The sequence below is a fragment of the Rhineura floridana genome, chromosome 8, assembly GCF_030035675.1.
Source record: "Rhineura floridana isolate rRhiFlo1 chromosome 8, rRhiFlo1.hap2, whole genome shotgun sequence".
In the NCBI taxonomy this organism is placed as follows: Eukaryota; Metazoa; Chordata; class Lepidosauria; order Squamata; family Rhineuridae; genus Rhineura; species Rhineura floridana.
Window position 1 is genome coordinate 5,168,572 of NC_084487.1, and position 25,496 is coordinate 5,194,067.

Here is a 25,496-nt window from a genome sequence, read left to right on the forward strand (position 1 = left end):
CAGGTTGTCTACCTATGAAAAAAATTGAGAGGTAATATTTATTTTCAGCTTTGCTTTTGTAGCATCTGAGGAATGACTTGGATAGCACGCTCTCCTGATTTTCCTCCAGTAAATGATTGACATGTTGGAAGGCCAGTAGAAATGCACATGGAGCATATGTTGGCTTCCCTGTAAATTACATTCTCCAGGCTTTTGGAGTATGCTGCAGGAAAATAAATTTGTAGCTGCTATTCATTTCTCATACCCCCCCCCCCCCGATTGGTATCTGGATGCAGGAATCCCGTTGTGGCAGTTGTGCCTTGAGGGGTGGGGGGAAATGGTCCTATTTGATTGATTGATTGTACTTGTATAGTGCCCTTTAGCCGAAGCTCTCTGGGCGGTTTACAGTAACTAAAAACATTAAAACAAATACACAAATTATTTTAGATGGTGCAATTTGTGCGTTGTTCCAGTGTGCACTGAAGCTGGCTTTGTTAGGAATATGGAACTCTTTGCAGAGAGCAGAGGTTGCCTCATATCAGGAGTGGGGAAAATTTGGCCCTCCAGATGTTGCTGAACTACGTTTCCACTAGCCCCAGCAAGCACGGCCAACGGGCAGGTATGATGGGAGTTGTACTTCAGCAATATCTGAAGGGCCAAAGGTTCCCGACAGCAGCCTTAAGTAAAGCTGCCTTATTCTGAGCCATGGTGCTGATCCGCTTTAGGCCAGCATTTCCTCTGACTCTGCTCTGCAGAGTCTTGGGCAGCTCTTTCCAGCCATGTGGATCCTTTTAACTGGAGATGCTATTGGGGATTGAGCACGGGACCTTAAGTATGCAAAGCCAGTGCTCTGCCACTAGTTCCCGCTCTGGTGCTGTTAGGGTCTTGGGTTCTGAGTTCTTTCTTGGAACTGGGCCAGTGATTGTGGGTGGCAAGGAGCTGTTGCGTTCCGTCCTAAGTGGCATGTAACCATTCCGCCTGTAGCATATATACTTGGTTTGGATCAAAGATTTAGACTGAGGTGTTCACCCAAAGCGTTTTATTCTTCCCTTAGAAACTCTACGTCTTCCTTTTCCAAGATATTTTGGTTCTGACGCGGCCTGTGACACGAAATGAGCGTCACTCTTTCCAAGTGTACCGGCAGCCGATCCCTGTCCAGGACCTGGTGCTGGAGGACTTGCAAGATGGCGATGTGAAAATGGGAGGATCCTTTCGAGGGGCGTTTGGCAATTCTGACAAAGGTATGAAGCAAATAGACCCTCGCTCTTCAGCAGGCTGGCTTGTATGCAACTGTTCTTGCTTCAATGGAAATCGGTGGGTCTTAGGTTGGACCAGGAATAAGCATAGCTGTACGAGCTCCATGACCATTGGTCAGTTCTTCAGAAGACTTCTTTCCTGTCAGGCTTGAAGCTCCTTGGGGAAGCTCCTGACAGTGAATGTGGCTGAGTTGACGAGAAGAGATTTCAGATCTTGGCGTGGGTTTCTGCATGTCCAAACCCATCCATGTGTGTGTGGGGGGGTTGTTTTTGTTTTAAGTGGTGCGCTGTCTGTCCTGCAGCTGGCACGTAAGCCAGGGGTGGGCTAAAGGGAGGAATCGCCTGACCAGATGCCAGGCAGCTTCTTCTGTCTGTATTCCAGGGGCGGAGGGCCGTTTTGCAGCCCAAAGACTGCATTCCCGTATGGGCAACCTTCTGGAAACCAGTGGTGGGCAGGGCTAGAGGCAAAACTGGGCGGAGCAACAGATGTGACTCTTCACCTCTGTCCAGTAGGCTACATTCCAGCCATGCAAAAATGCAAGAGGCTTCTGCACACGCCTCTATCCTCCATCCAGGCCACAAAGACGCATTATCACAGCCCAGCAAAAGCATTTCAGGCAGGCGAGGGGTGTGTTCAGGGAGGGTCCTGAGGGTCAGCTACAGAGGCCTGGAGGGCCACATTTGGCCCCCAGGATCCCCACCCCTGCTGCAAGCTAACCTTTGGGAAGACGCAGAGTCATTCTATCTGGCCAATAGTCACTAGTCTTTTTTCATTAAAGGGGAAGAGGACCGAGGTAGGACATCACATGCGTGTTTTTTATATATAACAGTACACATACAGACAGAGGCAGGTTCCTGGGTAAAATTATGCATATTGGAGCAAAAAATCTTAATTTCACATATACGCTCATGGGGTCTGAACTGGCGGTGACCGACCAGGAGAGAGACCTCGGGGTTGTAGTGGACAGCACGATGAAGATGTCGACCCAGTGTGCGGCAGCTGTGAAAAAGGCAAATTCCATGCTAGGGATAATTAGGAAAGGTATTGAAAATAAAACAGCCGATATCATAATGCCATTGTATAAATCTATGGTGCGGCCGCATTTGGAATACTGTGTACAGTTCTGGTCGCCTCATCTCAAAAAGGATATGATAGAGTTGGAAAAGGTTCAGAAGAGGGCAACCAGAATGATCAAGGGGATGGAGCGACTCCCTTACGAGGAAAGGTTGCAGCATTTGGGGCTTTTTAGTTTAGAGAAAAGGCGGGTCAGAGGAGACATGATAGAAGTGTATAAAATTATGCATGGCATTGAGAAAGTGGATAGAGAAAAGTTCTTCTCCCTCTCTCATAATACTAGAACTCGTGGACATTCAAAGAAGCTGAATGTTGGAAGATTCAGGACAGACAAAAGGAAGTACTTCTTTACTCAGCGCAGAGTTAAACTATGGAATTTGCTCCCACAAGATGCAGTAATGGCCACCAGCTTGGACGGCTTTAAAAGAAGATTAGACAAATTCATGGAGGACAGGGCTATCAATGGCTACTAGCCATGATGGCTGTGCTCTGCCACCCTAGTCAGAGGCAGCATGCTTCTGAAAACCAGTTGCCGGAAGCCTCAGGAGGGGAGAGTGTTCTTGCACTCGGGTCCTGCTTGCGGGCTTCCCCCAGGCACCTGGTTGGCCACTGTGAGAACAGGATGCTGGACTAGATGGGCCACTGGCCTGATCCAGCAGGCTCTTCTTATGTTCTTATGTTCAGAAGTTACTGGTGTAAGAGGCCGCCTGCCTGGAACAGCTTGATCACACTATAGGAAAATAGTTAGGGTTGAGTCTGGACATTTCCCTGGATGTTGTTCTTTAGGAGACTGCTAACGGGTACAAATCCATCTGTCATGTTTCGTGCCAGCATTCTGACGAGGGTCTTCCTCTTGCTTTCCCCCTTCCTAGCTAAGAACATCTTCCGAGTCCGTTTCCGAGACCCCGCCCCAGGACAGTCCCACACGCTGCAGGCCAACGACATCTTCCACAAGCAGCAGTGGTTCAACTGCATCCGGGCAGCTGTTGGGCCCTACCAGCCGAGCGTCACGCCTTCCGAGCTCAAAGAGCTGCCAGAGCTCAGCGAGGAGGTGGAGGAGAACAATCCCTCTGTGTCCAGCACCAAACTTCAGAGGAGGCAGTCCTCTGTGGCTGGCAGTCTCCACCTGGAGCTGGACGAGAACACCTTGGCGTGCGGCTCTGTGGTGGACGTGGTGGAAGAGGCGGCCAAGAACGCCAAGCCCTGCAGGATGCACTCTGGACTCAGGCGAACGAGGGAGAAAGCCCAGCTCAGTGGCAAGCGGAAGGAGACACTTGTCTGAAGGAGCCGGCAGCCCTTTCTCAACTGTTTATTTATAAATAGAAAGTGTACATTTTCTTTCCTGGAATGTGAGAATGGCTTTGAATATAAACGCCTGTGGTCGTCTTGTCGGTTGTTTGTTTGTTCCCCTTGATGGCAGCTACTGGTTTTCAGCAAACACTGTTGTACTGGAGTCTGATTCTGAAAATTAAAGACTCTGAATTTTTGGGTTGCAACACAACAGGCTCCAAATGCTTTGGAAGTATTATATCTGTGAGGAGCATTTTGGAGCAGGCTTCAACTATCGCATGATTTGTCACCAAGAAACTGCAAATTTTGAGGCTCGATTCCCAAAGAATATAGAGCAGGCCTATCAGAAAGGCCTTTTTTTCCCCTCAGCAGTTCAACATTGCAAATGCTCACTATTTAAAATTTGAGCATTCTTTAGCTTGTGATGTGATTCTGATTTACACAGCACCCCTTAGATCGTCAAACCTGGAGTATCCTAGCACTTACTCTAGAGGGAAGTGGTCTGAGGCCTGCAACTCACATGTCTTGAGAAGACAGACTCCCAAGTACAACAGGTTTCCATTTTTACTGACTGGAATTCTGTGCTTAACTTTTGTTCGTTGTACATTCCTTGTGTGAGTTGACATGACCTGCCAGGTATTTAATCTTTTTTATTATGACTATTATTATTTGAATACATTTGTAGAGAACTTTTGTACTTTGATTTCAGTGTTTCTCAACATCTGAATCTTTTCTTTTTTTTTAAGTACTTGATGAGGTGTGTGTTTGAGCATGTCTGTATGTTATGCATATTTAAAAGTCAATTCAGATCTTAAGGTGAAACAAAGCCATGCCTTCTGGAGTCATTGGGAAAATGGGAGACAGGGTTCCAACTCCCTGCCCCACTCATTTGTGATGCCTGTGCCTTTAAAATAGCTCTACTCCAGAGAAAAGGTGCTGAATAATCAGACTTCTGTCCTCCCTTTAAAAGGTACAGGAGAACCCAAATGGCCAGTGAGTTAGGCAATCTTAAGGGGAGGGAAGATCTGAAGTCTGTTTTGATGTAGCCTTACAGCAAGCCTGTAGAGTGGCTTGTGTGGTCTGAAACTACTGAAAGAGAATTGCAGTGAACTTGGAAGGTTTAGGGGATGTCGCAGAAGGTTTAGGCAAAGAGGACGTTATACTACAATATGAGCGCAAGGGAATGAGGGCTTTTTGGGAGGCATCAAGGATGCTTGCAGTTAGAAGGAAAGGAAGGCACAGTGTATGTTGTAAGATGGTAGGAGGTGGTGCTGGAGTGTGTTAATGAGAAAAAAGGAAACCTGAAGTCTTGCGATTATGATTTTTAAGGGCTTAATTTCAAGGAAGGAGGGCAGTTTACCTTAATGTAATGCAAATTAGCAGGAAGCAACTATTATGTTCTAATAACACACCTGAAGCACTACCAAAAATTAGCCGAAGAGAAAGGGGAATTCTGCAAGGTTTTTTTTTTTTTTTTTTTTTGCAGAGCTGGTGGGGAGTCTCTGGTGCAGAAGAACCATCTGGCCAGAGTCAATAATGGGGATGAAATTCTGGAAGCAAATGTAAATAATAAACAACCAAAGCACAGTGGTTCTCTGTAAAAAAAAAATTGTACAGTGTTGAGCGTGATGTACAATTAAAACTCTTCCTGCATCTTTTCTTGTGTTCCTTCTTTCCTGTGAGGCATGGGTGGATAAGTTTACCCGGCACTTCGGTCCCAGCTCTCAAAGTCAACCCAAGAAATATCTCCGGCATCTTTTAACTTTGAATACAGCTGTGGTTCAGATCCCTGGGTTGCTATGTGTTGCGAGCATCTCCTACCCAAGACCTGTTGGAGTACTGTACACTTGTCATTCATTTCAATGACTCTGGGGCATGATTTTGCTCTCCATGGACTGTCCTTTTTCCTTCTGGGTTTTCACCCTGTATTTTTACAATAAACAAGTAAAGCAACAGCGCACTTGACCTGTGAGTTCCAGCACAGGGCTTTGAGAACACATCAACTGAGAACCAACCTTGTAAAGCGTATTTCATTACAACAGGTTGGGTTATTGGTCTCTAGTTTGACTGAGCCTCTTGCCCTTTTGTGGACCCATATCTGTAAGGTTCAACTAAGTAGTTTTGGCGCAAAGAATCTCCAAGTATAGTTAAAAAGTCTAGATAAGCTTGTTGCAAATTAATATCCCCTCAGCAAAGCCCATATAATGTGGCAGTGATGCTTTGCTACCGGTAGTCAAGGTAGATGTACATTCATAGGAACGTAGCAGGCTGCCTTGCACAGAGTCAAACTGACACTTATTGGCAGCAGCTTTTCAGGCTTGCAGCCGGGCCATTCCAGTCCTACCTGGAGATGTTGGGGAGTAAATTCTGCATGCAAACCATGTGCTCTATTGTTGAACTATGGCACTATCTTATTAGTACTACCGTAATAATTTTTTTAAAAACCTGGAATTGCACATACACTCTGGCCAACACTGTTATTTTTCATATTTTCCTAAAAGGTTTTTATGCCTTTCACTTGAAACTTGTGACATGAAGTCTGCCTCATAACATAGGGAAGTACTTGACAGGGAGCCAGTGGGCGTGAAGAGGGCAACGGGGAATCCTGCCTTTGGCATACTTCTGCAGTCCTTGGAATGGGAGAGGTGGGATTTATAGTGGCAGCCAGGAAAACCTCTCTAGATTTACAAGCCTATACGCAGTTCTCTTCCTCTCAGCTCACTGACCCAATATTTGTTTATTATTTAATTTGTATCCCGCCCTTCCTCCCAGCAGGAGCCCAGGGCGGCAAACAAAGCGCTAAAAACACTTTAAAACATCATAAAAACATCTTAAAATACATTAAAACAAAACCGCTAAAAAAAATTAAAAAACAACTTTAAAAAGGTTAAAAACATTATTAAAAAGCATATTGAGCAATTCTAACACAGACGCAGACTGGGATAGGTCTCATCCTAAAAGGCTTGTTGAAAGGAAAGTCTTCAAAAGGTGCCGAAAAGATAGCAGAGATGGTTTCTGCCTAATATTCAAAGGGAGGGAATTCCACAGGGTCGGTGCCGCCACACTAAAGGTCCATTTCCTATATTGTACAGAATGAACCTTCTGATAAGATGGTATCTGCAGGAGGCTCTCACCTGCAGAGCGCAGTGATAGACTGAGTATATAAGGGGGAAGATGGCCTTTCAGGTATCCTGGTCCTGAGCTGTATAGGGCTTTGTACACCAGAACTAGAACCTTGAGGTGTTCTACCTCTAAATAGAAGCCCACCTCACACCTGACTAGCTGTGACCCTACTTCACTTGTTAGCTGTGCAAGTAGTTGCCATTTACTCAGCTGTGGGAATTGTTAAAGGGTTGGTAAGCTGCACAGGTGAATTACAAATGTTAGGACTAGGTAAGGAATGGAGTCTGGCCTTCCAGATGTTAGACTCCCATCTCATCAGGCCACCTTAGCCAGCATGGCAGCGGTTAGGCATGATGAGAGTTTATAGTCTAGCAACATCTGGAAGACTACAGGTTTCCCATGCCTGGTCTTGGTGAACCACAGCCCAGATTTAGGCTTCTGTTCCATGTATGCCAAAATGTGTGTGACAAAAGTTGTGATAAGTTCTTGCCAGTGAGAATGCCCTTGATGGAATGTGGCTCTTGGGCTGAAAGAGGTTTCCTACCGCTGGCTTTAAATGTAAGGTCTGTTTTTACTTCTTGCCTGAGGCTACCATAGACAAATTATTTGTTTCATCTCTGAGAAGCAGTTCTACAGGTGGATACAACCATCACTTGGTGTGTGGTAACTGTCCACGAGGGCCATACAATTTGTATGAGCAGCCAATCCTCTTCAGTATCTGCTCACATGGGTGAGGATTTTTTCCATGCATCCACACCAAATCAGAAATCTATATATACTACTCTTAAACTGTTCTTGGGACAGAATTCAGCACAGAACCAGGTTTTATGAGAACTGTTTTTTGTTTGTTTTCTTCAGATTTTTCCCCAGAGAGGAAGCTCCACATTGCTTGCTTGCTTGCTTGTTTGATATCCCACCTTTCCTCCTAGCAGGGGCCCAGGCAAAATCTGATGGCAATGTGGGGGTATTTGTGCATGCCTGGTCATCCGCAAGCAAGTTCACAAGCTGTACCGCAATGATTTTGGCTGACCTACTGTTTGGTAGGGTGAGGCAGCTGATTTTGGGTACCATTTGTAGTGTGATTGATTGATTGATTTCATTCATGAAGCACTTCTCATGAAACATCTTAAAGTGATTAACAATAAAAACAATTTCAAATCCAACGCAGATGCAGAATGGGGTAAGAATCCCCACTTGGCAAAAAAGGGTCTTCAATGGATAACAGAGCCACCCTATTCAACCCCCCAGACTAAGATGCCTTTGCTAGTTCAGATGCCATACACCAAATGCAACAGCAGGACTCCTGTGCTGTGAAATTCTCTCTCTCTCTCTCTCTCTCTCTCTCTCTCTCTCTCTCTCTCTCTCTGTGTGTGTGCATGCGTGCATGCATGCATGCATGCACACACATGCACACCTCAAGACTTCCTCACTTCCCAGTAGGGATGGCAAGAAATTAGATTCAGTTCACATTCAAAACTAAATTTATTAAATTTGCACTTCCCAAAACGACATGAGAGCGGAACACAGCCATCCGTCAAAATTCACATTTTGCTATTCAGCTCTCCAAACAATGTTTACAAAAATCCATAGATTGTGCATCTATGTGTGCATGCAGATGAATATACTCATGAAAATAACATACAAAAATGTATTATATTGGGAGAAATTGTTTACAAAGATGCGTACATTAGTCAAAAGTGTATTCAAAAATGTGTTTATTCAGCACAAAAATATTGAAGAATTTTCATGAGGATTGTTTTAAAAGAAAATTTGCAAATTGCAGCAGAAATGTGGAGAACCACAATACCCCTTTGTCGCTCTCCTCTCTTATTCAGTATTCAAAGAAGCAGCCTCCTAGATGCCACTTCCTTTTCTCCTCTGGGAAATACTGCTCTATAGCTGTCCTTCACATAGTCCATTTCACCCAAGGCACCACAGTAGCAACCTGATCCACCTTCAGCTAGTCCAGTGAATAGATAAAACAAAGAACTGGCTACATAACATGGGGGGGGGGGGGAGGAAGCAACTACCGATGATCACCGGCCCTCTTCACTCTGGTCTGCAAGGTTTTCCTTTGGTGGCTGTGAGACTGGTGTGTGCCTGCCTTCCAGTGCCAGCAAATGAACACTCGACATCTTAAATGATGACAAATGATGGAGGGAGGGCTTCAGCCCCTGTTCTTCAGGGTTGTCAAGAGTGCGCAGCCACACACACATCCAGGTATAGCCTGCATGATGTGCACCCATAGCCATAAAATAGCCATGTTTTTTAAAAAAAAAAATTTAAGTGTTTTAAATTTGTAGATTTGTTTTTAATGTTTTTTATTGTTGTAAACTGCCCAGAGAGCTTCGGCTATGGGGCAGTATACAAATGTAATAAATAATAAAATAATAATAATAATAATAACCAAATTTAACATTGGAGAAACATGGGAGAAAACTGGAATTGTCCCTCCAGCCCCAGCCATGCTTCCCAGCCTCTTATGTTAGGCTGAACTTCAAGAGGCTTTCGTTTCTGTTTGAAAGCGCCCTTTGAGCAAGAACTCATGCAATAATTCCTTCTGCCCAAATTGTCATTGGCATGCTCTGTTCAAAGCAATGTCTGGGTTCCTTGTCTCGCTGTGCGTGATGTGCTTTTGGAAAACATCTGGCGCAGAAACATGTTGTAAAAAAAATTAAAATAAAACAAGGGGGGGTAACAATTGAAGCCTAATTGTTTTCAGCTGTTGAGCTACACATCAGACGTTCAGACACTGTGCAAAGTGGCCACGGAGTCCACTAGCGCCTCGTGAGTTCTTCAAGCTATGCAGCCGTTCTCCATAACCAAACTCGGCTCTGGGGAAAATCCCAGGCTGGATGTTAAAAGCCCAGCAAGCATTCGCCTCTCCCAATTATTGAAATGGAAATGGGCTGCCTTCATGTCGATCCCGACTTATGGCGACCCTTTGAATAGGGATTTCATGGTAAGCGGTATTCAGAGGGGTTTACCATTGCCTCCCTCTGAGGCTGAGAGGCAGTGACTGGCCCAAGGTCACCCAGCGAGGTTCATGGCTGTGTGGGGAATCAAACCCTGGCCTCCCAGGTCATAGCCCAGCACCTTAACCACTACACCACACTGTCTCTCCTCCCATTTATTAAGCGGAGCTGAATTCTGGATTCAGGGCTGGATGTTCTCTCCGCTCCTCTAAAAGCTCCCTACTAAAACGTGCACATGCCATCAACTGTTTTTGGTGTTGTTTTCTGAAAAGTATATTTAACAATAAGAGCAACCCCTCACCTGGGCTACAGCTAAGTATATAGAGTACCTACTTTGCATGCAGAGGGTAAGATTCAGTCCCTGGCATCTCCAGCTAGGACTGCGAGAGACCCTCCTTGGTGCCTTGGAGAGTCGCTGCCAGTCAGTGTAGACAGCCCTGAGCTGGATGGACCAATGTCTGACTCAGTACATGGCAGCTTTCTATGTCCCCATATGGGAAGGGCTGTGGCTCAATCTGCTTTGTATGCAGCGAAGGGGCAGGGGAGTGTGGAAGGCGTGAGTGAGGCATGCTATGGCCAGGCCAACTTTCCTTTGACCGCGGGGGTGGAGGTGGGGAAGCATTTGCTTGCCTTCATAGCTGCAAGCGGATCAGGGGACTTACATTCCCCATGCCTATTCATTTCATAGGGTCTCCTCAAAGTAGGAGGCTCTGTACACACAGCAGTTTGAAGCAGTTGTATTAGTGTGCTGCCCAAGCTTCCAGTGGCTGTATGGGGGGTGGTTATTATTTAATTATATTTTTCTTTTGTCTTATGCATGATATATTATTTTGGCTTTTAGTTATCTTGTAAGTCACTTGAAGACCTTCAGGTAGCAAACGACTAATAAATTGAAATATTATTATTATTATTACTACTACTACTACTACTACTACTACTACTACTAATAATAATAATAATAACAATAATGGGATTTGCTGCACCCTAAGTGTGCATGTTTTTCGCATCATCCACACCACTCTGTCCTCGTCCAAGTGGTAACCTGCACTCCCCCCCTTAATTAGGATTTTTCTGAACTGTGGATAATGAGGGGGGAGGAAATCCAACATTAAATTGCATGTTACCCAACTGTGGACATACCGAAGTGTCTTGAGCAGATGATTTATTTTTTTACATGTGCAATGATGTTTTGCTGGGTGCAATCTATCATCACACCCTCTACTTTCATTGAGGAGGCTCTCCCCAGAGGGCTACTGGTGAGGCCAGTCAGGATACACCCCATGGTTTTAAAAAAATTAACCCACTGGTTTGTGCAAGTCAAGTATATATGAGAACATATATCATTGTCATCAATTGGCTGCCAGCACATGCCCACAGTCAGTGGGGCAGTGGAATCCGCTCCAGGTTTTAGTCTGCTCTTTCAAGGAGCTGTCCAAGGTGCTTCAGCCCCTGTTCCTTTCACAGAGCTACAGTTCCCAGACTGGAATAGCAGTCAATCCCTCTTCCCAAGGAACTCTGGGAGCTGTAGTTCTGTGAGGAGTATAGGGAGTCTTGTAACAACACACAGCACCCTTCACAAACTACAGTTCCCAGGATTATTTGGGGGAAGCCATGCAGCCCTGTAGCTAGCCTTCCTTGTAAGATGGGGCAGCTACATTTCTACGTAGGGTGTTTTGGGGGAGGAGACATGTAGCACCAGCCAATCTACCCCCCCCCACTGGCAGAGAGATTGTGAGGGCCAGGCCTGGGGAAAGGAAAAGCAGTGACCTTCCCCTTCACTCCTCCTCCATGCAGAGAGTGTGTTCTTACATAATGGGCTATGTGAAGGTCAAGTTAACAGAAATTTTAGTATCAACATCAGGAATTAAATGACTGGCATATTTTTTCATTAAAAAAGGGTGTTAAGGATACAGTGAACAAGGGGATACCAAAAGATCTTAACTCCTCCTTGAGGGTCCCCGCTTCTAGTCTTGTTCAGACCTTTAGATTTTCCTTCTTGTTGGAGAATCAAGGGAAAACTATATAACTAACTAAGCAATCGGAAACTAATTGTGGAAAACAAATTTTTTCTGCCCAGAAACCCTGAAAAGGTCTCATGCTGAATTGCACATATTTGGAAAATCAGAAAATAGGCCTGAATTACTACACAGTGCTGTAGTGAGCACAGCAGGGTTTTTATTCCTCTAAGGCTGTTTTCATCCTTTGCCATCAAGGATTCAAAAGAAGAAGAAAATAGCCACTATGATTTTAAGTATAGTGAGTGTGAGTGTGAGTGCTTTAAAAGAGTAAAGAGTAACTTAGGGTGGCCATTTTTTCCAGATCACTTCAATTTATCTCTTTATTTAGCCCTTTAGCAATAAGCACCCAATCCTGCTCTACTCATCGTAATAACTGGAGAATAAACAAACTTCTTACTGCAGGCAAACAAACATACTTCTTTATTGCTGGCTGGGTAGAGAACCCAACTGAAACTGAAACTGAAAAGCAGAGCAAAGGAAAGTTCTAATATTTAACTCTTCAAAGGTCATATTATTATGCAGGTTGTTTTTTTCAGAATCACTTAAGTAAGTAATTATAGGGTGATTGTGATCATGAAGAATCCACCCTCAAGCAGGGAAAGTGTTGAGCGAGCAGAGTTTGGGGGGCTCTTTCAGACGAGGCTTTGGTCATACACTCACTCTGCCTTATTAACTGATTTTTTTCAGAGCTATCCTTACATTGCTCCTGTTCTTAAAACAGGCTGTCATTGTCTGTCATGTCACAAATTAAAAGACATTTTTAAAAAAAAAATCCAGAGAGGGGGAGGTAAAGCACAGCTTGGGGTGCTAGTGCACCCATTTGCCCCACCCTGGCTACAGGGTGGAAGTCATGGCTGTTTAAAGTGGCATGATACTGCTTCAACTGTATAGTCCAGATGGGGCCAGAATTCAACTGAAAGTGCCCATGTGTGGGCAAACATGCAGAAAGCATACAGGGAAAAACTGGATCTGTCCAACCCACATGCACATGAACACTCTGATGTGTACATTGCCTAATGTTGGATGCAATCCTGTGTTCTTATTTCAGTTTATTAATTTTAGTTAAATTTAACAGCATTTATCTACCACTTGACTGTAAAAAAACCCACACCTCTAAGCGGTTTTACATGGTTTTAAGAAGTGCTTTGGTGTGACGTGACTGTCTTTTTTTCATCATTTTGTAAACCACCCAGAGAACTTTGTTGAATGTGCAGTACTCAAGTGCTGTATATTAATAATTACATTTAAAGTGTTTTCATTTAATTTTAAAGTGCATCTGAGCTCAACTGCAGTCCCATACTCAGTCCTGAAGCACTGCTAAGAGTTAACCCTTGTTGGTAAATAAGCGCTTCCCCCTTCCAGCCTATCACGAATACAAAAACTGCACTGAAATGCCAGCCCAGGGTCTTCCATCCCAGGACCCCAAATATCTGGCCCTGGCATTGTTTGTCTACCATCACTGCAATTACATCATGTGCCAGTTACATACCAGTTGTGCGATGTTCTAGACATAATTTATTTGTATGGTAATTAATCATGTGGCTAATTTAAGCACCTGATCTGTAGCTGCAACTAATTAGTTGACTAGCCCACAATTAATTACTGAACCAGCCTGTTTTCCTTGCCTGCACTTTGGTCGTTGCTGCTTAAGAGCATCGACTAAGGAATGCTTAGTCAAATATTGCCACACCCAGAAACTCACTAGCTAACCTGAGACAACTCATTAGCTAAACTGCCATCTCTCAGCCGCCATCTGGGGCATCAGGGAAGCCAGCCCTTCAGTGGTACAAGATTATGCAAGGTGTGGAGAATGTACACAGCAAACCGTTTTTTCCTCAGTCTCATAATACTAGAAGTCTGGGATATCCAATGAAGCTGAATGTTGGAAGATTCTGGACAGACAAAAGAAAGTACTTCTTCACACAGCGCATAGTTAAACTATGGAACTCACTCCCACAAGAGGCAGTGATGGCCACCAACTTGGATGGCTTTAAAAGGGAATTAATCAAATTCATTGATAAGGCTGTCAGTGGCTACTAGCGTTGATGGCTATGTTCTGCCTCCATTGTTAGAGGGAGACAGTAAGCCTCTGAACACCAGTTGCTGGAAACCACAGGAGGGGAGAGTGCTCTTGCGCTCAGGCCCTTCTTGCTGGCTCCTCATGGTTATCTAGTTGGCCACTGTGAGAGCAGATGCTGGACTAGATGGGCACTTCTCATGTTCTGATTACTGTTGCAAAGGTCAGGGCCGGCGCCAAAGGGTGGCCAAGTCGGGCTCTGGCTGAGGGTCCCTGGGCCGGAGGGGCCCCTGAAGGGCCTCTCCTTAGGGTGAGTGGGTAGCATTCTCTTCTGCAATCTGCAGCAGCATCAGCTCCTGACCCTGCCACGGAACGTAGAGAGGGAGCTCCCAGACACCTCCCTACTACTGCACAGGCCCGTGACGCCTGCCTGCATGCCCCACCTACCTTTCCCTTGAAGTAAATGCTGGCCTCACTACGGGCACATGCCTGCCATGAACCAAGATGGCGGCCGAGGCTTCCCTAAGGGGCTGATGCCCCTGCTGCCATCTATGTTGATGGCAGGCATGCACGCACAGCTGAGCCTTCACTTCAAGGGTAAGGTAGGTGGAGTGTGCCAGCAGGTGCCGGGGCCAGGGTCAGGCTGGTGCCCAAGGGCTCTGGCATGCCTGGGGCCGGCCCTGGCGAGGATTATTGATATAATATAGGCAAATGATATAAATGAGCACAAGTGACCACAAAATGTCACTTTGACAGGGGAAGGGTCTGTACAGAAGGAAGGCCTGTATGCTTGAGGAACCTTGGAGGGACACAACAGGCAGAGGCAGGCCCTAGCATGAGGCAATGTGAGGTAAGAGATTTTGGGCGCCATTGATTGAGGGAGGCAGAGCAGAAGACAGGGAGATCTGACTGCCAGGGGCGCAAACTTGCAATTTCTGGTAAAGCTCCCATTCTTTTCAGTGGGGCTTTTGTGGATGTTGCTTTACATAGAGCAGGAGTGGCAGGCTAATCCCCAGTGCAGGGGCTTCATCCAGCTCAATATTTTTTACACTGCTTGGCAGTGACTCTCCAGAGATTTCAGACAGGGGTCCTGGAGATGCTGGGGATTGAACTTGGGCTCTTCAGGACACAAAGCAAATGCTCTCCCAGGAAGCTACCAGTGTAGCACGGAATGTCTGCCCCCAACACACACGCTTCAATGAAATTTGCGCTTTTTGCACTGGGCACCCGACTGCCCAGCGACTGAAACCCCACCCCTCTATCTTTACCAAGTGAACCTTATAGATGAGAAGTTTCCGTCCCTGTTCCAGCCAGGCTGCTTTGGCTTTCTTCACAGTTTGTTTGCTGTTCTCTGTTTCTTGCATGAAGTTGGCACATGCAACACCCTCACCCCACTTTGCTATCAGACGTTGCAGAGGATGTATGGTTCTTTGATGGCATTTGCTGCTCTCTCTCTACCTCGCCCTCCTTCTCTGCTTCCCTGGGCTGCGGCCAAGGAGCTGTTTCGTAACCATTTCAAACAAGCGATAGGCAATACAAAGCAGGAGGAGGATCAAGGGGGGAACAGAGCCCCACACGCTCCTGATTAGACATGCACTCTACAAAGCCATCTTGCACAATCTCAGATTGCTGCAATAGTTGGTGACTTGCTTATTTTTTCTATAGAGGTGGATGGGCAGGTGTGGGGTTTTTTTTAGGAATATTGTTGCTGCTGTGTGGTTCATTCTCAGGGTGTCTTTCTCTCTAGGCCAGGGATAGGCAAGGAATGTGGTGCCCTGCGGATGTTGCAGAACTCCACTCCCATCAGCCTCAGCCAGCATGGTCAATGGCCAGAGGTGATGGGAGCTCGAGTCTAGCAACATCTGGGAGGCATCATGTTGTCAAATGTTCCTGTAGGCTGTACTACAGCAAGTGATGGTTTCTCACAAAAACAGTCCCTCCATGTAGAAAACTAGTGTGTCAGGGAGAAGAGATCAGGCCTAGCCTCCTCCTTGACATGCTAATTTTTTAATGTGCGAGGATTTGTTTCTTTGTTTGCCTATGGAAGACATAACACAGCTGCTAATAGCCATTAATAGATATGTCCTCCAAAATTTGATTATTATTGTTGTTGTTACTAAGCCATCTAGGCTAGGGATCATCGTCACATGTATCTTGGGACGGTTGATTCCATAAACCGATTATGCACAGTGGGGGGGTATGGCCACTTTATATACTGCCCCAAAAGAGGAACTGCATAAAAAAAATATCCAGATTTGCATATATATTTGCATATGCTAATTTATAGGTAGAGAGAGATGCACTAAATGATTTTTCTGCCTGTTTTAGCAATTGTAATGTGCTGTGCTACACACTGCATGGTTTTAATTGTGTTTTTATTGCTTCTTTCATTTCTTATTTAATGCAGATATGCCTCAAACCACCTGAACGAATCTCGCAGACCGCAGTATGGGAACTCCTGAATTAGACGACTGTCCCCTCTAGGACACATGTCCACTCTATGCACAGGATGTGAACACATTTGTCCACACTGAATGCGGTCCTCCAGGCCTCCCTTTTACTGCACACTCGCTTGCCTTCTTTCCCGTCTTTCCCCCTTGGGTTGGGGCCAGTGAAGGGCCCCTCTGAGCTCCTGGGGCCCCAGCCAGTGCCCCACCTGGCCCTCTGTTAGAGACACGCCTGCATTCCGGATTGAGAAAAACTACATTTTTTTACTACAAACAGGTCAGTGTATACACAGCCTATGTCCTACTCAGAGTAGGCCCACTGGAATTAATCCTAAACTGGTGTGTCTATTTATGGGTTTACTCAGAGTAGGATATAGGCTGTGTATGCATGGACCTGTTTGTTTACCTGTTTCAATACCACCCAGTGTCTCTTGTTGCTGGCTAGCCATGGGCTGGTTCACGTTTTTAGATTTTTAAAAAATTGCATTTAAATGTTTTTAAATGGTTTTTAAATATGTTTTGTTTTATTTTAAGTTGTATTGTTATAACATTTTGGTCTTTGCTACCTTGGGCTTCTTTAGGAGGAAGGGCAGGATACAGATTAAATAAATAAATAAATAAATACAGGGGCCTGGACTGGTGCCTGACAAGGCCAACCGCTGACGCTGGGGTGCGTGTCTGATAAGCAATGCAGCAGCCCTGCTAGGAGGCCATGTGTTAAAGACAAGCCAAGAAGCCTCCTTGTTAATCTGGATCAGGGTAGCCAATGTGGTACCCTCCTATTGTCCCATGACCATTGGCCAAGCTGGCTGGCGCTAATGGCAGCTGGAGTCCAACACCATCTGGAGGGCACCATGTTGTCTACCCTAATTTGGTTGGAAACGGACAGCTTGCATTGCATTACATCAAGGGGAAGACAGCCAGGAAAGTCTCGCCAAAAGCCATTTGCGGTTAGAAGGAGCCCATTTGGTTCTCGTAAAGCCGACGAGATCCTGTGACAACAAACAACCATTCGAATTAGTTCTATTTCTCCCCCCCCCTTTATGTTAATTGAGCAGCTTTGGCAGAGATCCCATCAAGAGGATCCCCACATACGGAGGGATAGTGTAACACATTCTTTCCGGGTGTCTGACATTCAGCACCAGCCAGGAGGGCGCCAGGTGCTTTTGTCGTTCCCTGATACAGATCAGAGCTTCCTCCATCTTGAGCCTTTTGCAGATGAACTACCACATTTGGAATGTGCGGCCTGTATGAAGTGGAGGAAATGAAAAGCTCTTGCATGGCAAAGCTGGTCTTTATTCTAAGTCCAGGACACAAGGCAGGAAGAAAATGAAGGCCCCAAACAGCGTATTCTAAAAAAGGAAGGTTTACTTTTATGTTTTTAATAAACTGAACTTGAAAGGATCCAAGTGTCTAGCTTCTACGGAGAGAAGTGTGAAAAGTATGGGCGGTAAAGTGTGATGTCAAGGGGTGGGACACCATTAGAAACTTCAGTAGCCACAGACAATGCTTCAGCACACTGACTCTCACCGTAGATAGGACAGCAAAATAAATATGTAACAATTCCAACAGCATATGTATTATTTGTACAATTCACCCCCCCCCCCACCAAAAGAAGGTTGGTTTTTTCTGGATGCAACACTGGGGTTGCCTTGGCTCAGGATATTAGGATGATTTCAAGCTTACGCTCTACCCTTCTGCTTTTCAAGGGCACTGAAGTCAGCTTAAACTAGGGATGGAAAGATCTGTCAGCTTTGGCCCTCTTAATTTCTAATTTTTCCAATCTTAGATTCTACTCTCCACATTTCTGCAGCAAATTGTGATGTTGTTGTTGTTGTTGTTGTTGTGCCTTCAAGTCGATTACGACTAATGGCGACCCTATGAATCAGCGACCTCCAACAGCATCTGTCACAAACCACCCAGTTCGGATCTTGTAAGTTCAAGTCTGTGGCTTCCTTTCTGGAATCAACCCATCTCTTGTTTGGCCTTCCTCTTTTTCTACTCCCTTCTGTTTTTCCCAGCATTATTGTCTTTTCTAGTGAATCCTGTCTTCTCATGATGTTTCCAAAGTATGATCACCTCAGTTTCATCATGAAAATTCTCCTAATAAACACATTTTTGTAGGTAGTTTTGACTAACTTGACATTTTTGCAAGCAATTTCTGATCAAATAATATATTTTATATGTTATTTTCACTCCTATATTCACTTTTATGCTCATTTTCCCTTAGCATGCACATTTTTGCAAACATTTTTTGGTTAGTGAACTGCATTGCAAAATTCGAACAGTTGCGAATTTCAAGAGATGACTGCGTTTCAGTGCTCATATTGTTTCGTAAAGTGCGAATTTAATAGATTTGTCTTGAAATGTAAAGTGAATTGAATTTCTTTCCCATCCCTAGCTTAAAATGAGACAGGAGACTGGCTTTGCCTGAAGAAGGTCCCAGATTCTGTCCCCGTCAGGTGATGGAGAAAGATTTTTATCTGGTTGAGGCCCTACAGGCAATCCTAGGTTAGATGGATGCATAAATTAAATAATTAATTAATAGTCTAGCCTAGGGATGGAGGGCAAATTCTATTGTTCACTTTTAAAGCTGAATCTATTAAATTTGCACTTTCCAAAATAATATGAGAACCAAAAGACAGACATCCTTCAAAATTTGCACTTCTCCGAATTTTGCATTTCTCCAACCAAAGGAAGATTACAAAAGATGTATATATTAGTGGAAACCAAGCATAAAAATGAATTTATTAGTGAAAATAACATACAAAAATGCGTTATATTTGGGGAAATTGCTTGAAAATTTTTTATTTATTTTATTTATTATTTATTAATTATTTGATTTATATCCCACCTTTCCTCCCAGCAGGAGCCCAGGGCGGCAAGCAAGCACTAAAAACACTTTAAAACATCACAAAAACAGACTTTAAAATACTTTAAAACAAAACATATTTAAAAACATTCTTTAAAAAAGCTTTCAAGACATCTTTAAAAAAGCTTAAAAACATATCGGGGTTTTTTTAAGGTTTAAAAACATATTAAAAAGCAATTCCAACACAGGCGCAGACTGGGAAAAGGTCTCTACTTAAAAGGCTTATTGAAAGAGGAAGGTCTTCAATAGGCGCCGAAAAGATAACAGAGATGGCACCTATCTAATATTTAAGGGGAGGGAATTCCTCAGGGTTGGTAAATAAAAAATGTATTAGGAGGAATTTGCACTAAAATAATGAAGAATTGTCATGAGATTTTTTTAAAAAAACACTAAAATTTAAGATTGGAAAAATGAGAAATGGAGGAGATCAAAATTGACAAATCCTTCTACTCTTATCCGCAACCATTGGCCACACTGGCTGAGGCTGATGGGAGCTGGAGTCACAGTAATCTTGATAGGCTGGATCACTGGGCTGAAAACAACAGAATGAAATTTAACAGGGATACGTGCAAACCTTTACACCTTGGAAAAAGAAACCAAATGCATAGTCATAAGATGGTGGATACTTGGCTCAGCAATACTACTATGAGAAGGATCTTGGGATTGTTGTTGATCACAAGCTGAATAAGAGGCAACAGTGCAATGTGACTGCAAAAAAAGCAAATGCTATTTTAGGTTGTATTAACAGAAGTATAGTTTCCAAATCGCATGAAGTATTAATTTCCCCTCTATTCAGTAATGGTCAGGCCTCATCTCGAGTACTGCATCCAGTTCTGGTCACCGCACTTTAAGAAGGATGCATACAAACTGGAATGGGTTCAGAGGAGGGCAATGAGGATGATGAGGGGACTGGAAACAAAGCCCTGTGAGGACAGACTGAAAGAACTGGGCACATTTAGCCTTGAGAAGAGAAGACTGAGGAGAGATATGATAGCACTCTTCAAGCACTTAAGAAGTTGCCACACAGAGGAGAGCCAGGATCTCTTCTCAATCGTCCCATAGTGCAGGACACAGAAAAATGGGCTCAAGTTGCAGGAAGCCAGATTTCGACTGAACATCAGGAAAAACTTCTTAACTGTTGGAGCAGTAAGACAATGGAACCAATGACCTAGGGAGGTGGTGGGCTGTCCAACACTGGAGGCATTCAAGTGGCAACTGGACAGCCACCTGTCGGGGATGCTTGAAGTTGGATTCCTGCACTGAGCAGGGGGTTGGACTTGATGGCCTTATAGCCCCCTTCCAACTCTACTATTGTATGATTCTAACGCATTGGGGGGCATTTAGATCAACCCTTAAGCACCAATCCAAATCGGGGTTCCAGTACAGCTGCTTTTGGGGGGGAGTGGGGAGGAGATGTCAAAGCTCCCTTGTCATGTCTATCCTGGCTCTCAACTCGAGCTGTAATTTCTCTAAAGGAGACATATTATTTCTCATTAACTGTGTTGTTCTTGAAACAATCCATCCATCCATCCCATCCATCCATCCATCCATCAGAAGACTCTTAAATTAGAGTGAAAACATGATTCTAGATTGCTGTGACGTTCCTCTCTCAAATTAGACATGCTGGGCCCCAGGGGGCCTTGGCAGTCAGTTTGCGACTGTTCCCCCACTTCTTTGCTATCAGATGGCTTCAGCCTTCTGTTTTCAAAAAACAAGCAAGCTGTTCTATTACAAGGGGGGAAGAGGTAGCCAGGAATATCCAATGGAAACCAAAACAACCTCATAACATTTGCTTCCTAGCCCTCCACCTCTTCATTACACAATCATGAGGAAACACTCTGGACCACATGGAAAGTTCCAGCAAGTTTGTGCCAAGGGCCCTGTGTGCTACAGCATTTCTGAAACTTCTACCTAGGGCTGCTGGTGGACACAGAGCAAATCTCTGGAGCAGGCTGGTACACAGCTGTAAAGGGTTTCAGGTTAGTTCTTCCTGAGAATCGCCCAGGTTCAGATGGACAGTTGCCATCTTTTAAGCCAGCTTCTGTAGGGGTGCCTTTCATAGAGGTTTGCTCAGCACAGGATTTTACGGCGTGGTATTTGTGTGAGGTAGATGTTATCTTTTGCCAGTTGCTGCACACACCAAGCCACTGCTATGAGTAGAGGTGCAAAGGCTAGTTGAAAAGTTGGCAACCCTGTTCAGAGTGGTGCATGCTGGTCACTGTGGAAATATGGCCTCAGAAGATCCTGTAGATCCCAAAAGCCAGCCTACCTTGGATCCAGAACTCTCAATAGCCTTTATGTCCAATTCTCGAGGTTGGTAGCAATTACTCAAGACATAATCCTTGCTAAGGTGGTCAACATGTGTCTGGACAATACCACATCAAACTGCAAGGACACAGAAAGCTAGCATGTCAAGGAAAAGCCTGGCCCTTTCCCTAATCTTTCCTGTGTGTGGGGACTAGTTTTGGATAGAGGACAATTCAAACATTTGAGGCCCTACCTGTACGTTTGAAGACATTCAGCCCTGACACTAGTCCTCAGTGAAGACTGGGCCTCTGTGGTGAGGGAAATGCTTTTCCCATGCTCAGAGGTAGTTCCTGCTGTTATCTCCTCCCATGTTTCTGGGCCCTTTTGCCACTGTTTTGTATACTATTAAGGATACTGAAGAGGTGGCATCATCATCATCATCCACCCTTCATCCAAAGGTGCTAGGGCGCATTAATTTAAAAAGACAACATTAAAAACCAGTTAAAAACAGCCTAATACAGTGATGCTGTGGAGCCTGGTCCATTGGGCCACGTGATCACCAACCTCCGCCTCCGCCCACCTGCCCAGTCTTCTTACAACCAGTCCAGGGGGTGGGCCTGCCTATTAGCTTCTTCCTCGTTAGTTTCATCAGGCCACATCCACACCAGACATTTATTCCACATTAAACAGCCCTGGCTTCCCCGAAAGAATCCTGGGAAGTGTAGTTTGTTACCGGTGCTGAGAGACACTTCGAGACTCCAATTCCCCTGACAGAGCTCCACTGTAGTTGAACAGTCAGCCCCTCTTCTGGGGATTGTAGCTCTGTGAGAGAAATAGGGTGTCTGCTAGCATCTCTCAGCACCCTTCACAAACTACACTTCCCAGGATTCTTCAGGGAAAGCCATGACAATTTAAAGTGGAATAAATGTCTGGTGTGGATGTGGCCTCAGTGTTGCCTCTTGTACAACTTAGCAGGGAGGAAGATGGAGAGAAAACTAGAATTAGCCGTCTCCACCTGTTATTGGCCCTGGCTACACCTTTGGCTGGGCTCCCTGCCTTCTGCCCTACCACTCCCAATGGGCACCACCCACCGTGGCTCTGATCCTAGAGGAAACTGAGTTCTATCCATCCCAGGGAGACCGGAGCCACTTTCTCTGAGCTAAACCACTAGCTCAGTGGTTCCCAACCTGGGGGCCAAGACCCCCAGGGGGCCCACAAAGTCATCCAGAGGGGGCCGTGAACAGTAAAGAAATGAATTATTTATTATTATTTTTTTAAAGTCTTCACTCCCTCAACACTGTCTGCTCCCCACTGCTGTTGCAGATGACACCTCCCCCTTGCTCCAAACAAGAGAGGAGGCCTTTTGCTGAAGTGCCAGAGCATCTTTCAGGCGCACTAAGGGCAGGCATCTGCCTATAAAATACATGGCAGATGCCAAAGGAGGCTGAGGGTGGAGCTACCAGGAAGAAGAGGGGATTACTATCACTGATTCCCATCTCCTTGCACTGCCGCTACTGACAACGCCCTTACTTAGAATGAGGAGAGGGCTTCTTGTGAAGCAAAAAGAAGCAAGCCTGCAAAGAAAGGCTGCTTTCCCCCTTCCTTCCTGGCAGCCAGCCTGCCTCCCTGGGGGAAGGGGGTCACAAAAAATTGTCAGCTTATAAATGGGGTCCCGTGCTCATAAAGGCTGGGAACCACTGTACTAGCTCATATATCCTAGCACTCCCTGCTCTGATGGGCATCGGTTCCCAGGGAAAAGCTCTTTCCCCAACCTTCCTGTCGGTTTCACTGGTGATGCCAGTGAATGAATATAGGATTTATTTATTTTGCATGCATAGCACGACGTGCTTGGCTAATGATTGGCTAGATTTATAAAATACCTTTCAGTATAAGACTCCCAGGATAGTGTACAACGTACAAAAGATTGAAAAAAATACAAACTCCATGGGAGTTATTCAATACTAGTCCTACTCAGAGGAGACCCGCTGAAATAAATATGCACGAATAACTTAGGTACATTAATTTCAATGGGTCTACTCTTGAGTATGACTTAGTTGAATGTAACCCAATGAAAGAACATTACAAAACAGCCAGCACAAAATGGGTATCGTCAGTAAATTCTTGCAGAAGATGCCATCAAAACATCCCGAAGTCCAGCTATATAACAATCAGGGATGCCTAGGATTTGAAGGGCTAGCAAGGGATGGTTCCAGGAGAGCTTCTCTGGAGAAGGCATCCCATATTGCAGGGTACCACAACCGAGAAAGCTCTGTCCCTACAAGGGGACCTGGCAGGGAGGCTCTGATGAAGAACAAAGGGTTCAGCCAGGCTCATGTGATATTTATTATCATTTGTTTATTAAATTTATATCCGCCCCTCCTAGTAGGAGCCCAGGGTGGCAAACAAAAACACTAAAAATACTCTAAAACATCTTTAAAAACATACTTAACAGTATATTAAAATGAAGCATCTTTAAAATCATATTAAAAACATCTCTAAAAAAACCCTAAAAACATCTTTAAAAGCAGTTCCAAGAGAGATGCAGACTGGGAGATTGGGTAGCTGGCCCTTTCCATCAGATTTTGAGGGGTAACAACCGGCACTTTGGATTGTGCCTGGCAACAGACAAGCACCAAGTGTCACCATTAGGGTTGCCACGTTCTTCGCCGGAGACTGATCCTGTATCTTTAGGAGAAGAGAAAGTCAGCCAAGTGCAGGTGTTCTTGCAACACTGTAATGAGAAAAACCACAAGGTGGAATTCTCCCTCCCCCCTGCACAACTTTTAAAGATACAGAAGGCCTTTGGTTGCCAGGCCCGGCCTCCAAGAGGTCTTCTGTATCTTTAAAAGTTGTGCAGAGGGAAGGGAGAATTCCACCTTGTGGTTTTTCTCATTACGGTGTTGCAAGAACACCTGCAGTTGGCTGACTTTCTCTTCTCCTAAACATACAGGATCAGACTCAGGCCATGGACCTCCTGGCAACCCTAGTCACCGTCTAGGCCACGGCTGGGCCCCTGAGGCCTGGGCCCTGAATGTGGCCCTCCAGACCTATCTGCCTGGCCCTTGGAACTCTCCCCACACCACACCTCTCACCAGCCCTGCTTTCTACTCTGATTTTTTGTGCCTGGCTAGAGCGTGTCATTGAACTCTGATCACGCCTCTTGCTTATCTGGATGGAAGAGAGGGAATGGTGTAGAAACAAGAAAAATGCACAAAAAATAAAATGTGTCTTTGTATATTTGTTGCTCCACCCATTTATGCCTCTCACCCCGCCCTCCACTGGCATGCGGCCCTCAGGACCTGGCCCAGAAGGAGATGTGGCCCCCAGGGCGAATGAAGTTCCCCGCCTGGTTTTAACACAAGTGATATACGTGTCTGTCTCCCACACCCTTCCTGTAGCTACGTGCCACAATGTGCTCATTCTGCCCAATGGTAGAGCTGGCCTTCGAACTCTCTGCTTTATCATGACCTCACATGTTCCTGGAATGAGTCCAGGACGGGCACTGCACCAGATTCCATAGCTAAAGAGCTCGAGATAAGCCTTTAGGTACAAGCAGGGTTCCCTCTCCTCTATGCTATTATTTTCTAGCGTTCCACAATATCTGAGTAGTATATTTTGATCCTGAGCCCGTGCTTGCAATCCTCCAGAGGGTTTTCTTTTAAAGCAAGACAGAGGCTCTGTCTGCTCCAGCAACAACACAGACAGAATTTGCCTTTCTTTCCCTGTGCAACTGGTGCTTCTTGGAAGAAATGCAGGTGTAATTTCACAGCAAGATGCACGCAGGACTTGGGTTGTTTAGTTTCACTTCTTTCCTCGCTGTTGTGCGAGAGCAAACATGACTCACTTCTAAACAGGATGCTGCCCTTGCCAATTCCACTTTGCATTCGCTTTCGAGTTCAGCTGTTCCTTTCGTTTTTCTTCCAGTAAGTAGCCCAAGTTCAGCACACTGAGGTCTGTTTCAAGCACACCCAGGCAAAAATCAGCACAGAGGCTGCAGCCTTGCACTTTTCCCACTTCCTGTAGGGTGCGAGACAGGAAGTGATGTACTTGCTGTTGCTTAGGGCAGGGCTGGGAAGACTTCAGGTTTGCAGGATCTATTTTGTTTGTTATTAGAGCAAAAAGTGCAGCAAATAGGGGAAACCACAGTCGAGGGTATGTGTGTGCACATGTGAAAAAGCAGGAAGCAAAGAGGCAGGA

At 45.1% G+C, this 25,496-nt stretch overlaps 1 protein-coding gene across 3 annotated transcripts in view; it reads left to right on the top strand.

Moving 5' to 3' along the window:
• NET1 (neuroepithelial cell transforming 1) overlaps positions 1-5,259 on the top strand; it is a 93,003-nt gene extending 87,744 nt beyond the window's left edge. For all 3 annotated transcript variants that reach the window (XM_061638042.1, XM_061638043.1, XM_061638041.1), the window contains 2 exons: positions 1,034-1,220; positions 3,183-5,259. In XM_061638042.1, the coding sequence (XP_061494026.1) occupies positions 1,034-1,220; positions 3,183-3,592 (597 nt within the window). In that variant the 3' untranslated portion in view covers positions 3,593-5,259. The remainder of the gene's footprint in view (positions 1-1,033; positions 1,221-3,182) is intronic.
• Positions 5,260-25,496: the final 20,237 nt, after the last annotated feature.